General features: G+C 36.0%; 1 protein-coding gene across 1 annotated transcript in view; it reads right to left on the bottom strand.

The window, feature by feature from the left end:
• Positions 1-24,132, bottom strand: part of PARPBP (PARP1 binding protein) — a 62,906-nt gene that overhangs the window by 12,395 nt on the left and 26,379 nt on the right. The window contains exons 4-8 of the mRNA XM_051961087.1: positions 21,346-21,516; positions 19,923-20,077; positions 7,244-7,427; positions 3,656-3,834; positions 1,923-2,004 (exon numbers count right to left, since the gene is read on the bottom strand). Coding sequence (XP_051817047.1) covers positions 1,923-2,004; positions 3,656-3,834; positions 7,244-7,427; positions 19,923-20,077; positions 21,346-21,516 — 771 coding nt within the window. The remainder of the gene's footprint in view (positions 1-1,922; positions 2,005-3,655; positions 3,835-7,243; positions 7,428-19,922; positions 20,078-21,345; positions 21,517-24,132) is intronic.

The following is a 24,132-nucleotide window of genomic DNA, read 5'->3' as shown; positions in this document are numbered from 1 at the left end:
ATTACAGAACTGCATGCCTTGATATTTCTGTCACAAATATGTACAGATCTTGTATTGATTTGTGCAGATCCTGATGATCAATTCTTTGTTCTTTTTTTTTTTTTTACTATTTATAAAGGACAGTTCTGTTGAGACTTTCTAAAATACTATAATCTAATTTCATGAATGACCTTTTTTGAGACTTCTATGATCTTTACTTATGTCTATAAAATCATTACTTCAGCTCTCATAAAAAATATATGTTCTTTCAACATAATTTTCTTTTATTATTGTTCTACTTAATTTTCTTTCATTTATTTATCAGTTTCCAAGTATGCCACTTTTTCTTATAGACACTACTGTTTCAAAAAAAATTCTGTCATCCTTAAAGGTCTACCCTCAGACTTATTTTATTGCTTTCTTCTTTAAATATCCTGAGCCCTCCACAAATTTCCTCTAAATTTCTTCCTCTAATACTTCAATTTCTCATTTAAACAACCCTAGAGTTTCTTGTTCCATGATTTCTAGGGATTCTGCATAATTAGTATCTTGATTTTTCATTACAAGATTTTTGTTTAATTTTCATAACACTGTAATACCGATTCTTGCATTGTGATCTTTTATTACTTGCTTGCTCATTTTTCTCTTTCTAGATGATTTTCACTGTTGTTTTATTGTCTAGTTTATATCCAATCTCTCAAGAGGCTAGGTGGTGCCATAGTGGATAAAACACTGGACTTGGAGTTAGAATAACTTATCTTCCTGAGTTCAAATCTGGCCTCAGATTCTTATTAGCTAGGTGACTCTGGGCAAGTCACTTAATCCCATTTGCCTTAGTTTCTCAATTGTAAAATGAGCTACAGAAGGAAATGACAAACCATTCCAGTATCTTTGCCAAAAAACAAAACAAACAAACAAAAAAACTAAATGGGGCCACAAAGAGTCAAACAACACCTTTCTCCTGACCTTCTGGTCATCTGCCATCTTTCCTCTGTTCTCATCATCATTCTTCTGCCTTTGGTCCTTCCTTTGCCATATGGTTCAGGTGGATGAATGGGAGTTTTAGATAGTTTCACTCTCCACTATGATCTCAGAAGGCTTTAAATACCAAAAGTATTCTCCACCTTCTTCCCTTTGTGGTGCAATTTTAATTACAATAAATGTGGCGCACATCTCATTGTTTTGAGGTTGCAGAACCAAAAATTGAGGCTGAAGATAAATCACCATCTTTCAGATCACACGATGCCTTTAACTGCAGAATAGTCCATAAAATCCCAGTGGAGAAGGTTCATTATTGATTGGGGAAATCAAAGAGAGACATTTGAACTGGGTCTTAAAGGATCATTAGATTTTCACCAAACAGAGAGGTTGAGCAGAAGGCCTTCTAGGAACCTTGATCCGTAGTTTAAAAAAAAAAAAAAAAAGATACTGGGACAGAAAACCAAAGGTATTAGAAATATAAATAATGGAGAAAGTATGTAAGTCTGAGAAGTCAGAAGCTCTGGGCTAGGGCTCTAGCTATACCACATACTCCCCATCTGTATGATCTTGAAAAGTCATTTAATCTCACTGGGTCTCAGTTTCCTCATCTGTAAAAGAAAAGGGTTGGACAAGGAGACCTCTAAGATCCTTTCCTGGGGGAAAAAAATCTATGGATTTACCATCTTTTATGCTTCATTTCCTCTCCTGTTTTTCTTCTTTGAAATCATGAAAGATTTAAATAGCAAATGGTATATTAACCAGGACTGCAGAAAGAAAAAATTTTCATAGTTGTCAACTTAAAAATTTACCATATTTTTTTTAAAATTGGTTTTCCAAATGTGTTGCCTGTATTTATCCTCTATCACCTTTATATAATACACTAATAAATGTTTTTGGTTATACTTCATATTTACAATAATATAATTTTGTGTATAACTTTATCCAAATTAATCATACTATACCTTTATTTTTTTCTCTTCCATTGATTTCTGAACACGTTCTCTTAAAGGCTTGATCAGAAATTCATTTGCTTGTATTGGAGAACTGAATAAAAAAGAATTAGAGAGTGATAAAATATCTTATATCTTTAAAGGTGGCTTTTTTTAGTCTACTTTTCCTTATAGAAAGCAGCATTTTTGGGATCTTAGATGATTTATTCTAAATTATAATTCTCTGAGATTTTACATAATGATGTTCTTACCTTCTTTTTTCTTTTCTTAGAATTCTGGAAGTTAATCAAATTTACAAAGGTCATTTCATGTCTTAAAAACTCAAATTTTATCCAATAATTTAAGATGGAAACTTTCAGGCAATTATTATGATAAAAACTATTTTTTAAACTAATTGATTTGGTATAGCTTCTGAATGCTGGTCCCCATAATCCCAATACCACATAATATCAACATTGGACAGGACCTCAGAGCTACCTATTACAAGACATACCTGAAAAAGAATCCTCTCTTATTCAGTCTTTGTTAGAAGACCTACAGTAAGAGCAGAGTTCTAACTAGGGAACAAAAAGGAGATCTTTAGAAGGTAGGAGTGTATAGGATTAAGACCAAAGCTGTAATTATTATCATCACTATTATTTGTTCTCATTTCTTGATATAAAATATAGAGCCAGTTTAGAAAAGAGGTTCTCTTATTACTTTTTTATATTTAGTGTTCTATGGTCAATTTTCCAAAATGGATAAAATTATTATTTTTTGCACTTGATAAAGAGTATTAGAATGAAAATACATTTTCCACAGAGCCTCTGAAGGCACCTTTGGAATAATAATAGATGATCAAAAACCTGTGGAGATCACTTTTCTAGAGGAAAAATCTGGTTAGCATTTTTAACAAAATTAAGGGAAAAATTAGAATCAGAAAACAAATAACTTAAAAGAATCCTTGAGAGCTCATCCAGCTTTACCTTCTGCTTTTTAGCAAACAAATAATTAAACTAGTAAGGAGAAACAGATAGGAATTTTTTTTTATTATAGCTTTTTATTGACAGAACATATGCATGGGTAATTTTTCAACATTGTCCCTTGCCATCACTTCGAAACAGATATGAATTTAAAGACATTTCCTCATTGAGCAATTAATTTCTTGGCATCCATTTTTCTTCTTATATATGGCAGTTTTTTTTTTTTTTAAATCTGTATTACCTGCATATTTCACCATTCTAAAACATTCACCCATCTAGCTGGCTATTCTACTTTCTGGCTGTCACTGTCCTGCTTCTGCCCATCTGAACCGGCACCCACCCCATCAGGCCTAAACTTCCAAGAATCCATCCACACTTCCAGTCCTAAGGGAAGTTAATTCACTGATCATGGAAGCTCCTACTGGAGGCTACATCTCAGTTGGTTAATGAACGAATAAATGGAAATCAGCCCACTTAGTCTACCATGTCTACTGACTAGATTTAGGCACCAAACCATTATTTACTTTTATATTCTAGCCAGTTCTTCAACTGTCAGTCCAAGTCACTTTACCAACTATTTGCCATGAACAGATGGCCCAGTCCACCCGGCTTTTATTTTCTCGCTCCTTAATTCCCCAAACACATTGTCTTTCACCATTAGAATGTTAGCTCCTTGAAGGACTGGTGGCATTTTTTTTTTTTTTACATTTGTATTCCTAGTTTACAATAAGCATTTAACAAATGTTCAAATTCATTTCAAATTTTCATTCATTCATTCCTCACCTAAAAAGAGTCAGGATAGGAGTGCCAGTGTATGAAGTTGTATTTTCATCTCCATACAAAAGTTCTGCTTTGTTTTCTGTGGGAGGATTAGCTGCTTCTTCATCCAAGAGAACAAGTAAAATCTTCACTGTGTCTCTGCCACAGTAGGCAGTGCCATGATTTATGGCATGAGATCTTGGCTGAAACCAAACATAATTTATAGTTGATGCAATAAAGACTGTACACACAAACACTCCTCGCCTCTCCAACTTACCCCCCCATTACTCAGTTTCCCATTATCTGTCAATACTCTCTTTTCTTGGTGGGCTAATCAAACATTAATTATGACTCAATCAATAAACATGCCCTCAGGGAGCTTACATTCCACTATGGAAAACACCATGGACATAAACAAGCATATTCAAAATATAAACAAATTAAATACAAGGCAAAAATTTTGGTGGGGGTGGCCATGAACAGATGAGAGAATGGCAAGAGGTTCCTGGAGAAGGCAGTACTTGCTCTCAAGTTTTTAAGGAAACAAGGATTCTGCTAAATGGAGGTAGGGGGGGGGGGGTTGAGGGAGGGAGGGGTTATTTTCCAGACACAAGGGATAGCAAGGGCAAAGAACAGAGATGGAAGATGGAACATCTACCACTTGTAAGGATCAGAGATGACCTATTTGACTGAACTAGAGAGTACAAGAAGGAATGGTTGGAAAGGTAGGTTAAAGCCAGGTTGAGTAGGTTTTATCTTGTTAATACAAAATATAATTTTATTTTATTTTTAGATTAAATATGTATGATTCTTTTAAACATAATTCCACATTTTTCATGTTGTGCAAGAAAAATCAGCCCAAAAGGGAAAAGAAAAAAAAAAGTTTAAAATACTATTCCACATTCAGTATCCGTAATTCTCTCTCGGGATGTGGATGGCATTTTCCATCCCAAGTCTATTGGAATTGTCTTGAATCACCTCGTTTTTTAAAAGAATCATGTCCAATACAGTTGATCATCACAAAATCTTGTTGTTTTTGTATACAGTGTTTTCTTGTTTTGCTTGGTTGTATAGGTTTTAAAAGCTAAACATAAAATGATCTCAAAGGGAACAGGGAGCCACTGGGATATATGAGGGAGGGAAGTGCCAGTCATAAAAATTTGGCTTAGGAAAATCATTTTAATAACTGTGAGGACAAGAATTTTCTACTTGTTTTCACAGTATCACTAGGCTTCAGTTTCCCCAACTGAAAAATCCAGGTTATAAATTATATAAAATTTATATAGATATAGATAGTATATAATTAGCTATATTTTTTTGTAGAAAGAAGTGGGATCAAACAGAAAGAGAAGAAGACTACATCAAGATTCCCAGGCCCAAATCCTCCTCCGATCAGGGAATGACCAAAGGTCTCTAGGAATGACACTTCTTTGTGTCTGTTTCTTCAAGTCTCATGGGGAGACAACCCTCTCAGGCTGACCTCACAGGGCTGTCATGAAAATTAAATGACAAAAAAACCCTCCAACAAAATACTGTAAACAGCTGTCAACAGAATTATATGATGGCAGGCATCTTATTGTATTTAAAATGGTTTTCCTTGTCCAATATTCTGTCTCAGAAACAGTGGCACCAAAAAAACTCTATTTATGACAAAGTGTTCTGCATAAACCTCAAAAGGCTGGAGACATATTCCAAATGGCCTTCACTCTGGTTAATAACCTGTAGCTCTAACATCCATGAACCTATTTAAACCACTTCTAATTTGTTGTCAGGACCAGTGGATTCCATCTGTTTATCAATTTGTTTGTTGTTTGTTTGTCTATTTATTGTTTATTGTCATACATAGACTATGTAAAAACAAAATCAAGTCCAGGCCTCCAGTAATGTCCCTAGTCTTAGGATACGGGACTTGCTTAAAAGATTACTTTATGAAACTTTATGAAAACTTCTTGCTGCTTTTAACCCTTGCCACATGAGATGGAATGCTTACTTCTCAGCCCTCAGGAACAGGAGCTGCTGTTCATATTGTGCTGCTACTCTTGGGCTATTACCTGACTCAGCCTAGGGTGGGGGGAGCTTTAAGCAGTCAGAAGTCAAGGATGCTTGGGAGCAAGAGCTGGAATTCACCCTTTTGCACTTAATCAAGATACAGGAGATGCAGGACTTTCTCCTATCTATAGACTGTCACAACATGGAGCAATCTCAGCCATAATGGTATCCCTCAATATAGCTATTTCCTTGTAGGGACAAGAATTATGCAAGAGTTTCGTTTTACGCTGGTGCCCATTATAATTCTGTAAGGTCAATGCCATGGAGTTACTTTAAGAAAAGATCCTAAACTAAATAATTCACAATTAATTATTATCAATTAACAATAATACTATAAATATTTATAATATTATATAATAAATAAAAATAATATGTTATATTAAACATATCTATAATATATAATAAATAAGTAAAATAAGTATTAATAAGTAATAAAAACCCTTAGGAAATTTCTAAAACAGAACCATCTTATCACAAAGTTTGTTTTAGGAAAAAATAAGCTTCCTACATTATTAGATATTAAAAGTAGTTCAAGTACTTCAAAGATTTCATCTCACTGATGAAGAATCTACCCAGTGATCAAGAATGTTTTTAAAGAGCTTTAGTGCCTAAAAAATTCACCACCTGTAGCTAAGTGGGTCATGAACGACCAGAACATTCATCAATTCCCTTTCTCTTTTTGGTATAGGTACGTACAAAATTAAGGGATTTCTATAATGGTAGAGAATAAGAAATTTGAGAATAGGGAAAGGAGAGTTCTAGCTACAGATTACAAGCACTACTAAGCGTGGTTTGAAACTGGCCACCAAAAAACCTACCAGTATCATATAATGGCTGGCATGTCATTATAAGTCACCTGAGAGTTGAAAACAAATGTCATTTATAATTGGTTATCAATGGGAAGAAACTGGAATATGCTTTAGACAAACTAACATGGTAGCTAAATAGCAAATATTTACACATATCTATAAACTACATCTAGACTATCACGAGTTAAGAATTTTTACTATTTTTTATTTAAAATATTTTTCATGAGGGAAAGAAACATAAAGATTATTTTGAATGGCTAAAATGTTAATATTGGAAAGGTTCCATTAGAGGCCAATTAGTCCAAACCCCACATTTTACACTTGAAAACTCAGACTCAGAAAAATCACCTGCTAATATCACACAGAGCTGGAATTTATCCTCAGTTCAACTGACTCCAAGCCATCATTTTGTCATGTTTATTAAGTGACTTTTTTAAAGCATACACAGTTATACATAGCGGTCAATTAAGGATTAAAACTAGGATGCTCTGACCCTCGTCCAGTGCTCCTATCACTGAATTATGCTGTCTCAGATGGTAACAGTCAATTTAGGAATATTTTTAATTGTTAGAAATTGACAACAAAAAGAAACCTCTTAACAGAATCTTACTTGAAAAGATTTTCTTTGAACCAAGTCTCAGTACAGAGGAAGTCACACTCCTCTGCCTTAAGCAAGTATTGAATCACATTTCCAATGACAAAAGAGATAATTCTTTCTTTAAAAGGCTAAAAAGAAAAAGAAGCAGTCTGTTACCCGTGCTGGGCTGCTGCCAGTGGTGTTAACAACTCCATCTTCTTCTTGAGAGTTGATAATGTTTTTAATCCTCAAATCCAAATCCTGAGTAACTTCCTCTGTCGCTTGCCGGAATGGATCCCCACTGCTTCGGCCTTTTATCAACTCTGTCTTTATTGCTGAGAGTATCCGACCCCCTGCAATTCTGAAAATAGAAATAAGGGATCATCCCTCATTGTAATATTGGCAATGCTTCAATAGCCTTGTTATTTTGAAAATCAGATTTTCACAGTTAATCAACACTGTTAAAGAAGGTGAGTGATCTTTTAAGTCAAACAACAGCATGTTGGGAAACAGAAAGTAGTCTTTTGATGTGAGCAATTTAAGGCAAAATAAAAGTTTGTTTTCTAAAGGTGAGAATGGTAATTCTAGACTGGGGGAGAAAGATTTTTTTTTTTTTAATGACAAAGCAAAGAAAATATCAAGAAGTTTTGTAATGGCATCTTGGAATATTTCTAACAACAAAAAAAACCTTAGTTTCTCATTAAAAATTAGGTTACAAGAATTTGTAATGGCTGTAAATTTACAAGAACAGTCCCAACAATCTCTTTTCAGTGACTCTAATAACATATATTATGGTCCATAAAGACAATAATTGGTTATTAAGTATATTTCTTCTTCCATCACAAAAACCCCCTCATTTTTAAAGTTAGTAAGTAAAAAAGTTTTAAAGATGACTATTAACAACATTGAAAAAATATCTCTCCAGAACTATATGAAAAATACATGGAGATCTCCATGTCCCAGAAGTTCAATAGAAGCCAACAATATCTGTTCAATTTGTGATAATGAGTCAAGCAACCTTAGGTCACATTAATGGAAGTACAGACTCCAGGTTTAAAAGTAAGAATTGCTCTAAGAGCTAAGAGCAACTGGACTAAGAAGTCCAGTTCTGATGAAATCACATCTAGAATATTGTGTTACGTTCTAGGAGGACACATTTGGACAAACTAGAGGATATTCAGAAGAAAGTGACTTGGACAGAGGGTACAAATTAGGTATAGACCAATATTTCAGACCATATATTAAAATTGGATCAAAATAGATGCGAGATTTAGACGAAAAGGAAGGTACCATAAGCAAATTAGAAGAGCAAGAAATATTCTACCTGTCAGATTGATGAAGTAGGGAAGAATTCATGACCCAATAAGAAAGAAAGCATTATGAAACATCAAATAATTTTGGTTAAATTAAACTTTAAAACTTTTGTACAAACAATACCATGGTTAGAGGAAAGCAGAAAGTTGAGAAACAATCTTTATAGCAAGTGTCTCTGAAAAAGGACCCATTTCTCAAATAGAGAACTGAATCAAATTTATAAGAATACAAGCCATAATTCATTTGATAAAAGATCACAGGATATAAACAGGTAGTTTTCAAATGAAGAAATCAAAGCTACCTATAGACAGAAGAAGTGCTCTAAATCACTTAAAGAAATACAAATTAAAACGACTCCGAATCTACTACTTTATACCTATGAGGGTAGCTAATATGACAAAAAAGGAAAATAATAAATGTTTGAGAGGATGGGAGGAGGAGAGGGAAATGGGACACTAATGTACTATTGGTGAAGCTGTGAACTGATTCAATCATTCTGGAGAGTAACTTGGAACTATGCCCAAAGGGCATAGTTTGATCCAGTAATACTACTTCCCTGAATCCCAAAGTGATCATAAAAAAGAGAAAAGGACCTACATATACAAAAAATATTTTATAGTAGCCCTTTTCGTGGTGGCAAACTATTGGAAATTGAGATGATGATTATCCATTAGGGAATGGCTAAACAAGGTGTGGTATGTTAATATAATGGAATATTATTGTAAAATAAGAAATAATGAACAGGAAAATTGCAGAAAAACCTGGAAAACTTTGTACAGTAAAAATAAACTTTGTACAGTAAATTAAGCAGAACCAGGAAAACACCATATATTCCATCAGCTTGTGCAATGATCAATGAGGAATGCTCACCTCTTCTCAGCAACACAATGATCCAAGACGAGAACGAAGACTAACTAGGGAAAATGCTATGGACATCCAGATAAGAACTAATGGACTCTGAAATTCTACGGACATCTAGATAAAGAACTGATGGACTCTGAATGCAGATTGAAGCATACCTTTTTCACTTTATTACTTTTTGTGGGTTTTTTTTTTGCTCCATTTCTTCTTTCATAATTGTTACTAATATGGGGATATGTTTTACATGTTAGCACATGTATAAGCTATATCAAATTGTCTATCATTTTAGAAAGAAGAGAGAAGGAAAAAAATTTAAAACTACAAATCTTGTAAAAATGAAACCTAAAAATTGTCTTGACATGTAATTAGGGAAAAAAATAAAATACTGTTTTTAAAAAATTACTAGGACAATGAAGAATCTAGAAACCAGCTTTCATGAGGATTCCTTGAGGGAACTGGGAACATATTAAAAATAAGAAGACAGTGTCTTCCTGATGGCAAAACACCTGTTTGGAATGGAAACAATTTAGTCAGTCAAGCTGCTACATCTAACTACATTCTCTCTTCTGCATCATACCCCATACTTGGTACAATTGATTTTTTGAACCCAGCTGCACAGCTTTTCATTTACTTCTATAAACATTATCTTTAGCCTTCTGTTCAAATCTGTTGAGATATTTCTGGACACTAATTTTGCTGTATTTTGTGTACTGAATAATACTATTAATTTCATTTTTATCCACATTTGATAAGCTTAGCAGCTGAATCTTCATCCAAGCTATTATAAGAATGTTAAAGGTTCTGACATGCAAACGCGAGAGAGAAAGCAGAAAAAAAAGAATTGTAGATCAATTTTGGTAATTAAAACTGACACAAAAAATTTTAAGTAAAATTTTATCATAATATATTTATGCAATGATTAACTTTGACCAAATTGGATTCATACCAAAGATAGCTCAGCATTATGAAAACAATTAACATAATATATAAACATCAATTATAACAAAACTTGCATGTAATTGGAAAAATAAAATAAAAGAAAGGGTAAAAAAAAAAAAACCACATAATTATTTCAGTAGAGTAGAAGACAACAGTGTAATTGGGGTATTAACCCAATTAGTAAACATGACCTGGATGAAAATCCAATAAGTCTGAGGACTGATCAGATAAGCAGGAAGAGAATGAGAAGAGATTAGTGTCATAAATTCTAGATTATCAAGGAGAAGATGATAGTCACTAAGTCAGTCAATGAACATGGATTAAGTATCTACTATGTGCTAATCACTACAAAGCACTAGGGACACATATATGAAAAATAAAGACAGTCCCTGCCCTAAAAGAACTTACAATCTGATGGGGGAAGACAACATACAAAAAGAGAGGAGAGGTTGTGGTGCCCATGAGGTATAATCAAGAGTCAAAGGCTGCAGACAATTCAAGAAGATTGAGAAAAGGCTATTTGATTTGACAGTTGAGAAAACACTGCTAACTTTGGAGACAACGAATTCAAATGAATGATGAGGTGAGAAGCCAGAGTCCAAAAGGATGAGAAAAATAAGATATCAAAAAGTGGAAGTACCAAGTACAGTTAGCCTGCCCTAGGAGTCTTACCACAGAAGGCACAAGGGGTGAATGGTAATCTTGTGTGAGATTGGGTAAATTAAAGGATTTTTTAAGACCAGGGAAAAACATGGATATATTTGTAGATTGCAGGGAAGAAGCCAGTAGATAAGGAAAGAATAAAGATTAATGAAAGAATAGGGATGATAAGGAGGAGGATCTGCTAGATGGGAGGGAATAAGATTGTGTGTGTAGAGGGATTCACCCTGAAGAAAGGCTGCCTCCTCATGTGAGACAAAGTTGAAGGAGATAATGGCAGGTAGAAATTTAGAGGAAATGGCTCACTTCTTATTTCAGATACAGAGGGGAAGTTGGAATGAAACTGAGGTGAAATCTCTTCTTCCTGTGGTATCAATTTCAAACAGAAAAGGAGGCTTCAAGGATGGCTGCAAGCTTCATATTGCATTAGGAAAACCACATATTAACATTATCTATGTTTTATTGTTATTATTATTTATTTCTGTTAAATATTTTCCAATTACAGTTTAATTTGGCTTGGATTTCATTCAGGAATGTAACGGGCCCACAGATCATGTGGCTGACACCTCCGACCTAGACTACAATCACATTTCTAAACATCTGAGTACACTAAGTACTAATACACAGTATTTCTTTCTTTCATCTTTGGCTCATTAATGAAATATTTAGCTAGTAAGTTGAGCAACTACAATGACTCATGTTAGAATTTTAAGTACAGACACATCCTAATTCTTTAAGAGTTAAAGTGGAACATGTTTTCCATTTCAGAAAGTCATCAGCTAGTCTATATTGTTTTTATTCTGTCTTTATTTTGTGTGTATTTATACACATTGTCTCCTTCGGCAGAATGGCAGCTCTTTGAGGGCAGGGACTTTCATTTTTGTCTCTGGAACCCCAGAAGGTAAGTAGTGCAGGGGACAGACTTGCCGTCATTAAGACTTTTGTAAATGAGTTCAAATTTGGCATCAGCCATTCCCTAGTTATGTGATCCTGAGCAAGTCAATTAACCTTGTTTACCTCACAAAAATATCTTTGCAAAGAAAACCCCAAACGGGGCCACAAAAAGTCAGCTATGACTGGAAACCACTGAACAACAACTCCAGCACCTAGTACGACACACTGGTGCACAGCAGGTCCTTAATACATGCTTGCTGATTAATTGACAGCTTTACAATGGCCCTGTGGCCCTCTTTATTCAGATATAAAATACAGCAGATGCTTGGGACATTTGTTACCACTCACCTTTCAGATATGAATTACTGGAATCAACTGATCTGTTTCAAATACATCACTTTAAATGTTTTTCCAATTCTGTGCAATTTCCAAAAACCACTTTTCTAAAACACAATGGTTTTTTCAAGTATACTATCTACTGTCATTAACTCTCCCTGGGTTGTATCAAGGAAAAAAAAAAAGCCTACACCATATTTAATGATTAATAATGTCATTCTTTACAAAATACTAGTTTCTTTGGCTGGTTTCTTTATAAATTCCTTTATGTGAGTTCTTATGCACTGACTTATTTACTTAAGGATATTCAAGAATTGAGATACAGCTGAAATGAAGACTTAATAGAACATAATACCCAGTGGGTTATATAATATTCACTCTTTCTGGGAATAAACTCTTACTGGAAAAAGATTTTTTTTTCAAAAAAAAAAAAAGGTATATTCAAAAGCTTGATAAAATATGAAGCAGCTTCAATGCCTATTCTAAGAACAGGAAAAATTAATTACATTATGGCAGAGTCGGCTGTGGGGACTTTTCCCTTTTTCTCATTTCCTCCACAGGAAACAAGTGGAATTTTATGACTAATGCAACTCTTTAACTTCACTGTATGGGGACAAACTGTAAGACAGTGGCTCTTGACCCCGTTATGACTTCTGGCAAACAGCCCCAAGAACGAGAGCTGAGATCCATCTTTGTTGGCTCGGGCAGTGGGTGGTCAGGCAAACATCTATTTGGATGTCACTAAACCCTAGAATACTAGAGTAACCTGAGAGGTCGTCTGGTCTAAATCTCTCCCGATTCCTTCATGAATCCCTTCTAAAACATTTCAGACAATTTCCATTTCAAGCCTTGGCTACTCAGGCTAGAACTATGCGGAAGAGTTTTACAGCTGTGTTATCCTGGCCCTAGGTAAGACTTGGGGAGGAAGGGCATGTGAAGGGCAAAAGATTATTTTGGAAGTATCCAGCCAGTCTGGACAGATGCCAAAAGGAGAATGGGTAGAAATATGTTATTTTGGAACTTATAAGATCCCTAAAGACCATTTAAGGGGGAGAGAAATGGAATAAGCATTTACTAAGTACCTACTATGTGCCAAGTACTATATAAATATTATCTCATTTGATCCTCATCACAATCTTGAGAGGTAGGTAGACGCTATTATTATTCCCATTTTATGAAAATAGAAGCAGATAGAGGTTAAATGACTTTCCAGGGTCCCACAGCTAATAAGTATCTAGGGTCAAATTTGAACTCAAATCCTCCTGATTGCAGGCCTAGTAATTTAAACACTACAGTACCATCTAGCTGTCACTTGTTTTGCACATGAGGAATTAAGATCCAACAAGATGACAGACCCCTGACTCTCCAGGGCTCTTTCATCTCGATCAGCTCCTAATGGCTTATTTATATCTCCCTTCTGAGAACTTTGGAGATACTGAAGAAAAGCCTGAAATCCCAATCCAATCCCCAAGATTATGTCAAATACAAATGCTAACAACCAGAATAAGGAGTTGCTCAATAAAGGAGAATTTGGAGGGAACGAGAAGGTAGGAGGGGGAACAGCTAATCTTACTCATTCTAAAAAATTAAGGTGACTATTTTTTCCCTGACTTCTTCAAGGATTATGCAACTATTTCTTTTCTCTGTAAGGAAATGTGATTTGGTGCAATATAAGCCACAATCCTCCCCTATGTCCTTTCCCAAAATCTGATTTCACTAATACCTAACTCCCCATAATCAATATTTTTCAATGTACATCTTGACACTTTGATAGATCAGACACTTAGAAATGGAACAGATTTCTGAAACAATGGAGTTCAACTTCCTCTTCTGACAGGGGGAAGCCCAGGGAGGAAAAGGACTTCCCAAAATCACAAAGGTAAAAAAACAACAGAGTCAGGATACGAATCCAGGACCGGTGAGCCATGTCCAGTGATCATTCCCCTTGACCACAGACCTGGGATGTTACTGATGTGGGCACTGTCCCTAATGGTACAAGTCAAGCCTTCTTATTCTAGTCTGACTCTCTTCCATCTTCCATTCAAACTCCTTCAAATGTCCTTCACAGCATGCTGGGGTTATCCCAACTTTCACCATAGAAAGTTAGGTAGGTGGATATATATGGATACACACACATATATGTATATGTGCATGCATGTATGTATACATATGCAATACATAGAAAGTATATGTGTGTACATATACACATATGCTATATATATAAAATGCTCTCTCTCTATTCATATATATATATATATAATTTGTGTTTATTTAATCATTTCAGTCAAGTCTGGCTCTTCATAATCCCATTTGGGATTTCTTTGGCAGAAATACTGGAGTAATTTGCCATTTCCTTTTCCAGATCATTTTACTGATGAGGAAATTGAGGCAAATAGGGTTAAGTGACTTGCCCAGGATCACACAATAAAAGCATTGGAATCCAGATTGAACTCAGGAAGATGAGTCTTCCTGACTTCAGGCCTGGCCTCCTATCCACTGTGTGAACTACCTGCCCTTATTATTTTATATATTAGTATGTGTGTGTATATATTGTGACATATATGTATATATATATGCATATATAGGAACACAGAAATATTTATACACACACATATATCTTATAGATAGATAACAGAACTATCACTTGTTATAAAATAAACCTGACAGAAAATTTAAAACTTTGCAGGCAACAGAGAAATTCAATTATTTTGGACAATATGAAGCCTCTGACTTTAGGATTTTCTGGTGAAAATTCAGCATGTGTCAGATGATGGCACCTATTGGAAAAATGTGAAGATGTGATCCAATAACAAATGTCCAAGGCCTATGGAAAAATAAAAACATGATAATTCAGGAGGAATGTTTGGCTGCTTCCTTCCTCCCTCATTCTCAGTACTTTTGAGGGATTTTCCAATGTTATCTTTCCTCCTGTTCCACCATCACCCCATTCCCACCTCCAAAAAAGGCAAAAGAAAGTAAATGTTAGGGGAAAACATTTTTGGTCAAATACCACAATTAAGATCAGGTGCTGATGTGCCATCATCCAGTCCTTTTCTCATAAAAACCATGCCTAAGAACATGACCTGAAATATCAGAGAATGACCCATGGACAAGAGTTTTTCCTTAAATAATAGGAAAAGGACCTGCCATCTTTTTGGCTTATGAGCTCTCTCTTGTTGACTTTTGGCCTGCATGTTGGAGGACTTGTTCCTATCCTTAAGCCAAGGGTAAGCATCAAAACCAGTAATATATTTGTTCTGGTTACTGCAAAAGACTACGTAGGGCAAAAAAGGGTTGGAAAAAAAATTTCAAACCTATTGTGGGAAGAGCCAAAAATGGCAGAATTTTATGACTGGAAGGTACTTAGTCAATCACCTTGTCTAATCTCTACTGGCCAAAGTAGTCCCCCCACAACACAGCCACAGGACAGTCAGCCAGCCTCTGCTCCAATGAGCAGAAAGCAGCTATCTTGTAAGATCTGGTAGCACAGCTTTGTTAGGAAGTTCTTCCTGGAATTAATTTCTTTGCAGCTTCAACCCTTTGCACCTGCATGGTTCAGCCTTCCGGGGCCAAGATAAACAAGTTTACGACTTCTTCCTCACGACAACTCTTTAAATATTTAAATACCTGAAATATTTTTTAAAACCAGTCCTCAAATAAACATGGACTCAAGATCCTTCAATAACTTGGCTGTCCTCTCTGGAAATCCTCCAACCCATCTTGGGCCTTCCTAATGGCAGCACACTAACTGAGCCTTGTATTCTAGATATGATTGGAGGAAGGCAGAGAACTGCAAAACCAGAATCCATCCTGAGGCCTAGGAGCACTGCCTCTCAAACGTCATCCATGAGCTTCCTGACTATCAGTGGAAAAAAAAATGAAAAAAAGAAAAGAAAGTTGGAGCTTGTCTTTTTCTCTCCCTTTGAATTACAAAAAAAGAGGAAATTTTAAAAAATCTTTATTTGTGAAAAAATAAGCACTTTAAAAATTTTATTTTAGCTGCATTAGCATACTTCATTATCTATGAAAATATTTATCTATTAATCTTATATTTAATAATAAAATCACATGGCCAGATTCGATCATAAGATCAGCTTCCAGGTATGTGACTACAGTTAGTTGAAAAAGAAATAACCATATTTGTACATGTTCTATGAAGCTCCATGAAAGCCAAATACCAAAATACTTTTTTTTCTTATTTTTCCCCTCAAAATGCTGAAATCAGATTCTACTATATAGAAGCATTTAGATTCTATAAATAATTATGAAGGGAAAAATGTACTTTTCCCAAAACCATCAAATGAAATAAGCAGTTGTAAATATTACTAAGGTATTTTTTTAAATCCATTTTAATCTTTTTTTCCTTAAATAGGGTACCCAGAACTCTAGATGTGATCTGATCAGAGGCTAGTACAGGCCTTTCTCTGAATCTCATACCTCTCTATGGGCAACCTAAGAACCCTTGGGTTTTTCTAGCCAAGTCACAATATTCTCTTATATTGAGTTTGCTGCTCACTAAGCCCTCCAGATCTTCCTCACAAAAAGTCTCATGTAGCCACATTGCCCTATTCTGAATTTCTGCAAGAGGCAGTGCGATGTGATGGACAGAGTTCTGGACTTTCAGTCAGGAAAACCAGGCTGGCACCCCAGCTCAGACACTCACAGTTATCCCTTCAGCAATCTGCGTCTAAGCTTAATTCCTTATCAGTAAAATAAAAGGACTGGCTCTAAATTTATAATCCTATATCCCATGTGATCTAGTAGTAAACTCTGAATTTTAGCTTATTGCTATCTACCCACCTAGGCACCCATTGTTGCAGGAAAGTAAAATAAATCTTTCCTGCATTCATCAGTGAGTCAGGGGAGCTCTTGGTAAGATATTTTGTTTTTTATGAGTAAGGATTCTGTCCAGGATGGGGGCCCTTTTGAAGCATGAGGACATGCTTCCCTTTTTCAATGGCTTTGTGGTTCAGCGCTGGCGTCCCCCACTCATAGACTGTCCAAGGTGCCAGGACTATGTTGGTAAGTAAGGTCACTGATGAATCCAGGAAACAGCAAGGGAACTAGAGTAAGTTCTGCAGCAGCCAGGCAACTCTGCACAGATCACAAGGACTATCTTGTATTGTCTTTGGTGACTGAGGCCATCTTATAGGATCTCAGGTGTCAGATGGGGAAGATGGGGAATTTAATGGCACCAAGGAGTGGGAACCCCTGGGACATACCTCTCATATAGCCTTGGAAGAGAGAGATCTAGAGTTCAGTAACAAAAAACTAATAAGGAAAAAGTGGGGTTCCAAAAGAGAAGAGGTTCTTCTCCAGGTAGTATGGAAGGAACAACTCTGTACTAAACAGGAAAAAAAACAATTTTAAAGCAGTTGTTTGTGTGTGAGAAATTGTGTTTTATCTTCCATGTTTTTCTCAGTCAGCTGAGTTACAAAGGGGGAAAAAAAGTGGCCTTTTTGGAGTTTCTGGCTCTATGGCTCTAACTACAACAAGGAGGCTCCAGCTCTCAGTCAGTCAGTTACTTCCGATGTCAGGATTTAGGATTAGGGCACTTCTGCTTCTCTTCATGAGCTTTCACTCCTCTTCTGAAGGATTACCATTCACCAGTCCAGGAGCATCCCTAGCTACTAGACCATCTAAGCAGATAAGTTTTGGCTTTCAGAGAATTTGTTTCTAGAGTCAAATTTGTTTTACTCCTCATTAATTTTCATTGGTTTCTATTTGCAGTACCTATCTACGTTAGTCAATTAGCTTTTATTAAGCACCTACTATGTGCTGAGAATTGTATTAAATGCTAACTATATAAAAGAAAGACAAAACAGAGTCCCCGCTTTCAAGGAGTTCATACTCTAATGAGGGACACAAATAACAAACATGTTCAAGCAAGCTTAACACGGATAAGTAGGAAATAGTGGACAAAAGGAAGATGCTCAAATTAAGAGGGATTAGGAAAGGCTTCTTCTGACACACAGGGTTTCGATTGGGACTTGAAGAAGTCAGGAAAGCTGGTAGGTAGAAGTGAGAAGGGAGAGTATTCCATTAATGGGGGAAATGCCTGGAGAAAAGAGATGGAGTGTCTTGTTTGTGCAATGGCCAGGAGACCAGTGCCCTTGGATCAAAGGCTTCATGTACGATGACTAGAAAAGTAGGGGGTTGGGAGACATTGGGAAATAAAGGGCTTTGAACCCAAATGGAGGGTTTTGTATTTGTTCCTAGAAGCAACCAGGAGCCCTTGGAATTTGCTGAATGGCAGAAGGCAGTGACATGGTCAGATGTCACTTTATGACCTTAACAGCTGATTAGAAGATGGACCAGGATGGAGGGAAGCCTGAGGCAGGCAGACCCACCAGCTGCTATTGCAATAGTCAAGGTATGGAGATGAGGGTCAGCATCAGAGGAGAGAAGAGAGACTATTTGAGAGATGTTTCCCACAGGGAATCAACAGTTCTTGCTCACAGATTGAATGTGGGGGATGAGAGATAATGAGGAAGCAAGCCTGGGGACTTAGAATGGAGTTGTCCTCTATAGCAAAAGGGAAGGAATGGAGTGAAGGAGTGGAGGAAGATAATGCGTTCCATTCTGAACATGTTGAATTTCAGATGTTGCCTGTATCTGAAAAGTGGTTTGGAAATAATTAGACCAGAAGTCAGCAGATAGATTAAGACTGAATGATTAGATTTGAGAATCATTAGTAAAGAAATGGTAATGAAGTCCACAGGAACTAACTAAAGAGATCCACAAGTGAAGAAGCAAAGAGAGAGATGAGAAGAGGGTCTAGGACAGAGCTTTACGGGACACCCAGTCAGCAAATATGACCTACCAATCTGGCAAAGGCTGAGGAGTGGTTAATAGCTCTGCTTGGTAAACTTCCTGAAATCCCATCACCTGCAGACTCACTCACCTCTCCTTTTGGACTGGAGGCTTGGAGGGAGAAACAGTCAATTAAACTTTTAGAACATTTCAGATAACTCCACTTTCCTGCAGCAGTTCACTTACGGAACATCTTTTTGTTACCATGAAAATTCGGGCCCATGATTTTGTATTTACTTATCTATGTACTTTCCCCAAGTTTGTCATAAGCTATTTGATTTTATTCTGTATTTCACCAGACCCTAGCACAGTGTCTGACACAAAACACATACTTAATGTTTATGGAATGGAATCATCCTAGTTCACTTAGCTAGCCAACGGAAAAGGCAGGAAGACACCAGAGTCTTGGGCTCTTTCTACTTTATCAAAGTCTTTTACAATACCTTGCGTGAGGTTTCTTGCATTCCTACAATTCCACAATTCTTGAAATTTTTCCAAAGGCTTGTGGTAAACATACTTCTATGAGAGTTAATTAAAACAGCCTTTTTATCTTTAGCAAAAATCTTGATATCAGAGCTAAAAAAAACTCTTGAAAATTCAAAAATCACATAGTCACAGTTTGGTCAATTACTTAAAAGTCCAGTACTTATTTATTTGGGAGAAGATAGACAGTATAGTGGATAAAGTACTGGGCCTGGAATCAAGAAGACTCATCTCCCTGAGTTCAAATCTGGCCTTAGACACTTATTAGCTATCACCCTGTGGAAATCACTTAACCCCATTTGCCTCAGTTCCTCATCTGTAAAATGAGCTAGAGAAAGAAATGGCAAACCTCTCCAGTGTCTCTGCCAAGAAAACCCCAAATGAGGTCATGGAGAATTAGATGTGACTGAACAATAACAATAATAATAACATCCGCCTTTTCACTATTCATCGGATCACCTTGATTTCATAATTTGAAATACTTTTTAAGTGTCCAGCCATCAGTTGATGAATTAAAATTGAAACTGACTATCATGAATATCACATGAGCCATTACCTTGGATTTGGTATTTCTCCCAGAATTTCTTCCAGTTTGTCCATAAAAATAATAAATTTATTCAACCCCTTTCCATGAGTCCTCAGAGGGTCAGATGGTGAGGGTGCATATCCTTTCCCTCCAAGCTCTATCATCCTAATGAATGAGGTGGCAACCTATAAGTTAAAAGAAATTATTTAGCAATTTATTTAGTAATTAAGTAATAAGGAAAACTGCAATTGTAATCAAAAGGTAGATGTTAAGATATGATATAAATATTTTGGTCCAAAGATTTTTATTAGTGATATCAAGTTAAAGCAGATAAGGATGAGAACCAACATTAGATGATAGAAAGATGATCTGATAAAGACATGTTCAAAGAGCCAGAATTTAATTTATAATAGTCAAGAGGCTGGCAAGCTAGAGACTAATAGAAGATCAGAGGGAAAGGCTGAGATCTCTCCCAGAAGGGAGGGTTGTGCTAAATTTGGAGGTTTCCCAGTAAGTAAATGCCACATTTTCATGGCTCATTCCAAGCTTTCCCAAACAACCCCTCTCTGAGTAGAGGCTATTTTGCCTGGAATTTGAGGGATCCAGATATCTCAATGGATCTGATTTATTTAAGCCAGGATTTTTGCCTCTCAGCCAAGGAATCTTGTGAGTAAGACACTAGAAGGTTCTATCTACTTTTCAAGAAAGACCAGAGTTCTGTTGACATCAGGGTAGATAGGAATGTTGTACCTCTTTGGTTTTTTGCTATCATCTAGAAGTGGGAGGGAAGAAGGGCCTTCAGATCTGGTCTTCAGAATGCAAGCTCCTTGAGAACAGAAGCTATTTCCTCATTTATATAACAAAGTTCTAAAATTCCATGAAATAATAATCATATGTTCATACTCATGTCTAAGAACAAGGGGAAATTATTTTGGCTTCAGATAATGGAATAATAGATGTGTTCAAAGGATCTAAAAAATAAATAAATATTTTAAATATTTATTAAATATTAAATTAAATTAAATATTTATATAAGGTATTTATTAAAATATTTAAAATAAATATTTTAAAAATGAAAAAAATAAAGGATCCCAGATCCTCAGAAGCCATTTAGTCCAATTCTTTCATTTTACAAATAGAGAAACTTGAGACCTAAGAAAATACTTTTATTGAAAGTCACTGAAATAAGAACTTTTCTATAAAGGAAGCAAATAAAGTCTTGACAAATTTTCTTTGGAAAACAGTCAATTATGTGAAGGAGCCCATATACAGAGATGTATAGAAAATGTATAGAACCTAAGTTAATAATATAGATGCGATTTCTTCTGACTCTCAAACAATCTCACCATCAAATATTTTAAAATAAAACAACCCCTTTATAAAAACATTAGAGGAAAGTTTTAAACCTAATGACAAAGAAACTGAACCACTTTGAAAATTCAGATTTCCATACCAGGAAAACAGGCATTTGTTTTTCTCGAGCAGCATGTTTAAGGTCCGTGAAAGCTTTTCTTCCAAGTTCTCTATCAGGAATGTTAATGATGTGGGCCAAGGCTAAGTCATTCTTTGAATTCACCAACAGGCTTAAATATGAACAGATAATTTTCCTTGCTATTGACTGTACCTGTTCAATAAAACATCAAATGATTATTTGGAAGATTACAATCTCATATACACTGAAGAAAATGGACCCACAAAAGAGTTGTTTGGGAAGGAGCAGTAATGAAGCTTCTAAATAATATTTTCTCTTCTCTATTATAAGTATTTGCTTTTCTTAATCACCCAACCTACTCCCAAATCACCTTTTCTTTTCTCTCTATTATTTTCTCTTGGGCAAATACTATGCACTCTCAAAGTTGCTATTATCTCATCCAAATATAGATCCCCCATCACATCATTCTATTTCCATCTCCTTTGTAAAGGCTGTCTATTCCTAGATTGTTCTCCTTTAAAGAATCCTTAGCTTCTTTTTTGTGGTCACAAAGAATTGGAAAATGAGTAGATACCCATCAATTGGGAAATGGCTGAATAAGTTTTGATATAAGAAAGTAAAGGAATATTATTGTTCTATAAAAATTGATGAACAAGCTGATTTTAGAAAGGCCTGGAAAGATTTATAAGAACTGGTGCTGAACAAAATGAGCAGAACCAGGAATACATTGTACCCAATAACAGCAAAAATATGCGATGATCAACTATGAAAAATTTGCTTCTTCTCTTCTCTTCTCCATTTTTTTTTTAATCTCTCCCAAGGTTTTTCCCTTTTGCTGACTTTTCTCTCCCAATATGATTCATTAAACGATATGCATCAAAACAATTAAATAAATAAATAAGTTGTGGAGGGGAAGAATCCTGAGCTTTCACCTTACTTTGTCTGATATTGGGTTAATCAAATCTTTCTCCCCAGATAACTTCAAGCCGTGCCTCTGTACAAGTGATCTCCCCAACCCTCTCCTTTTCAATTCTAGTGTCCAATGGATAGAGAAGATTTGAAATAAGGAAAACCTGAATATAAATTCTGCTTCCTAGACTCTTTAACTATGTGATACTGGGCAAGCCACTTAATCTCAGTTTTCTGTAGCTTCCTCATCTGTAAGATGGAGAGAATAATAGCATCTACTTCCCATGATTGTTGGAAAGATCAAATGTAAAGCACTTTGTATACTGTAAAGTACTACATAAAAGTACAAAAGTGATAGCTATCATCTTGTTATTATTAACAAGTCTTACCTTATTAGACTGTAAAGTTCTTAAGGGCAGGGACTCTGTTGTTTGAGAATTGGTCTCTCCCCCCATCTCCTATTTCTATGCCCCTAAATCCCAATAAAAGCCTTTGAACGCCCATAAGCATTTCCTAAGAGATCTTTCCCACCTCACCTCACTGTCTACCTTCCAAACTATTCCTTTTATATCTTGCCATTGGGCTTCTTTTTCTCATATGGTCAAATAATCCACAGTGACTCAGTAGTGCACTTCTACAGGACATTTAAAGCCCCTCACAACTTGTTGACACCTTTCTTTAATTTGCTTCAAGTTAAATCTTCTCCATACAAGAAATCCCTGAACACATGCTGTACTTTCCTATCGCATGACTGACATTTATTCCCTTTCTTATTTCATCTGCTAATTTCCCCATCATCCTTTAAAGTCCAACCCAAAGGCTTCCTATGTGCAGAAAGGTTTTTAAATACCCAACAAGTTCTAAAATTCTGGGGTTGATCCTGAAAACATATAGAAAAGATCAACATCGTGGGCAAGGTTTCACAACTGATGTATCCAAACCTCAGAACACCTCCCACACTAGTAATCAGGGGTGGGAAATGATACCTGGGAAACTTGAACTTCTTAATGGTAACCTAATAGCAAGACTTCAGAGGGATGTGATGGGGAATGCCCGACTTTCTAAGATATAATCCATTTGATAAAAATGGATGCTTTTCAATGAAAGGAGCTGAACCTAGAAAAGTGAAGTAGAAGTCCCTGAGGAATCTGCATCCATAGTGGCTATTATTGGTGTCCTTGGAGAATGTTCTATGAAGGATGGAATCCCAAAGCAGGGGGCCACTCACTATTGAGCTGCATGTTCCCCTAAGGCTTCACTCCTGACTCCCAACAATGTCCATAGTCTGTACTTCTCCCTTTACTTTCTGTCAGCCAAAAAACAGATGTACAATTGGGCTAAGATAAGGGCGCACAAGATTTGCGTGTCCCATTTTGCACATTATGTGTATGTAAGAGAGGCTCGAGTAATATTTGAATGAACATCTATATGTTTGTTTTTATACTTTTAATATTCCTGATGCTCTCCATAGTACCTGACACTGCTGACTGTCTTGTCCTCTCTAGGTTTTTCTATCACCCCTTCATGCTATCTCTGCTTCTCTTCTCCCAACTGCTTCTTCTCAGTCTCCTTTGCTGAATCATCATATCATATCTTCTAATTGTGGGCTCTGAAGGCTCTGTCTTGGTGCCTCTGTCTCTGTCTCTCTCTGTTTCTTTCTGTCTCTGTCTCTTTCTCTTTTTCTCTCTGTGAGTGTGGGTGTGTCTCTCTCCTCCCTCTCTCCTCTATCTCTCTCTGTCTGTCTCTTTCCCCCCAAATGCCCCATAGGCATCTTAAATTCAACATCTCCAAAACTGAATTCATTATCTTCCCCCCTAAACCCACATTATTTTTGAACTGTCTTGTTATTGGTGAGGGTTTCACATCCTTTTAAGCTTTCTGTAACTTTCAACTCTTCAT

This window comes from Antechinus flavipes, chromosome 5 (assembly GCF_016432865.1).
Source record: "Antechinus flavipes isolate AdamAnt ecotype Samford, QLD, Australia chromosome 5, AdamAnt_v2, whole genome shotgun sequence".
Classification (NCBI taxonomy): Eukaryota; Metazoa; Chordata; class Mammalia; order Dasyuromorphia; family Dasyuridae; genus Antechinus; species Antechinus flavipes.
This window is presented reverse-complemented; position numbering and strand designations above follow the sequence as displayed.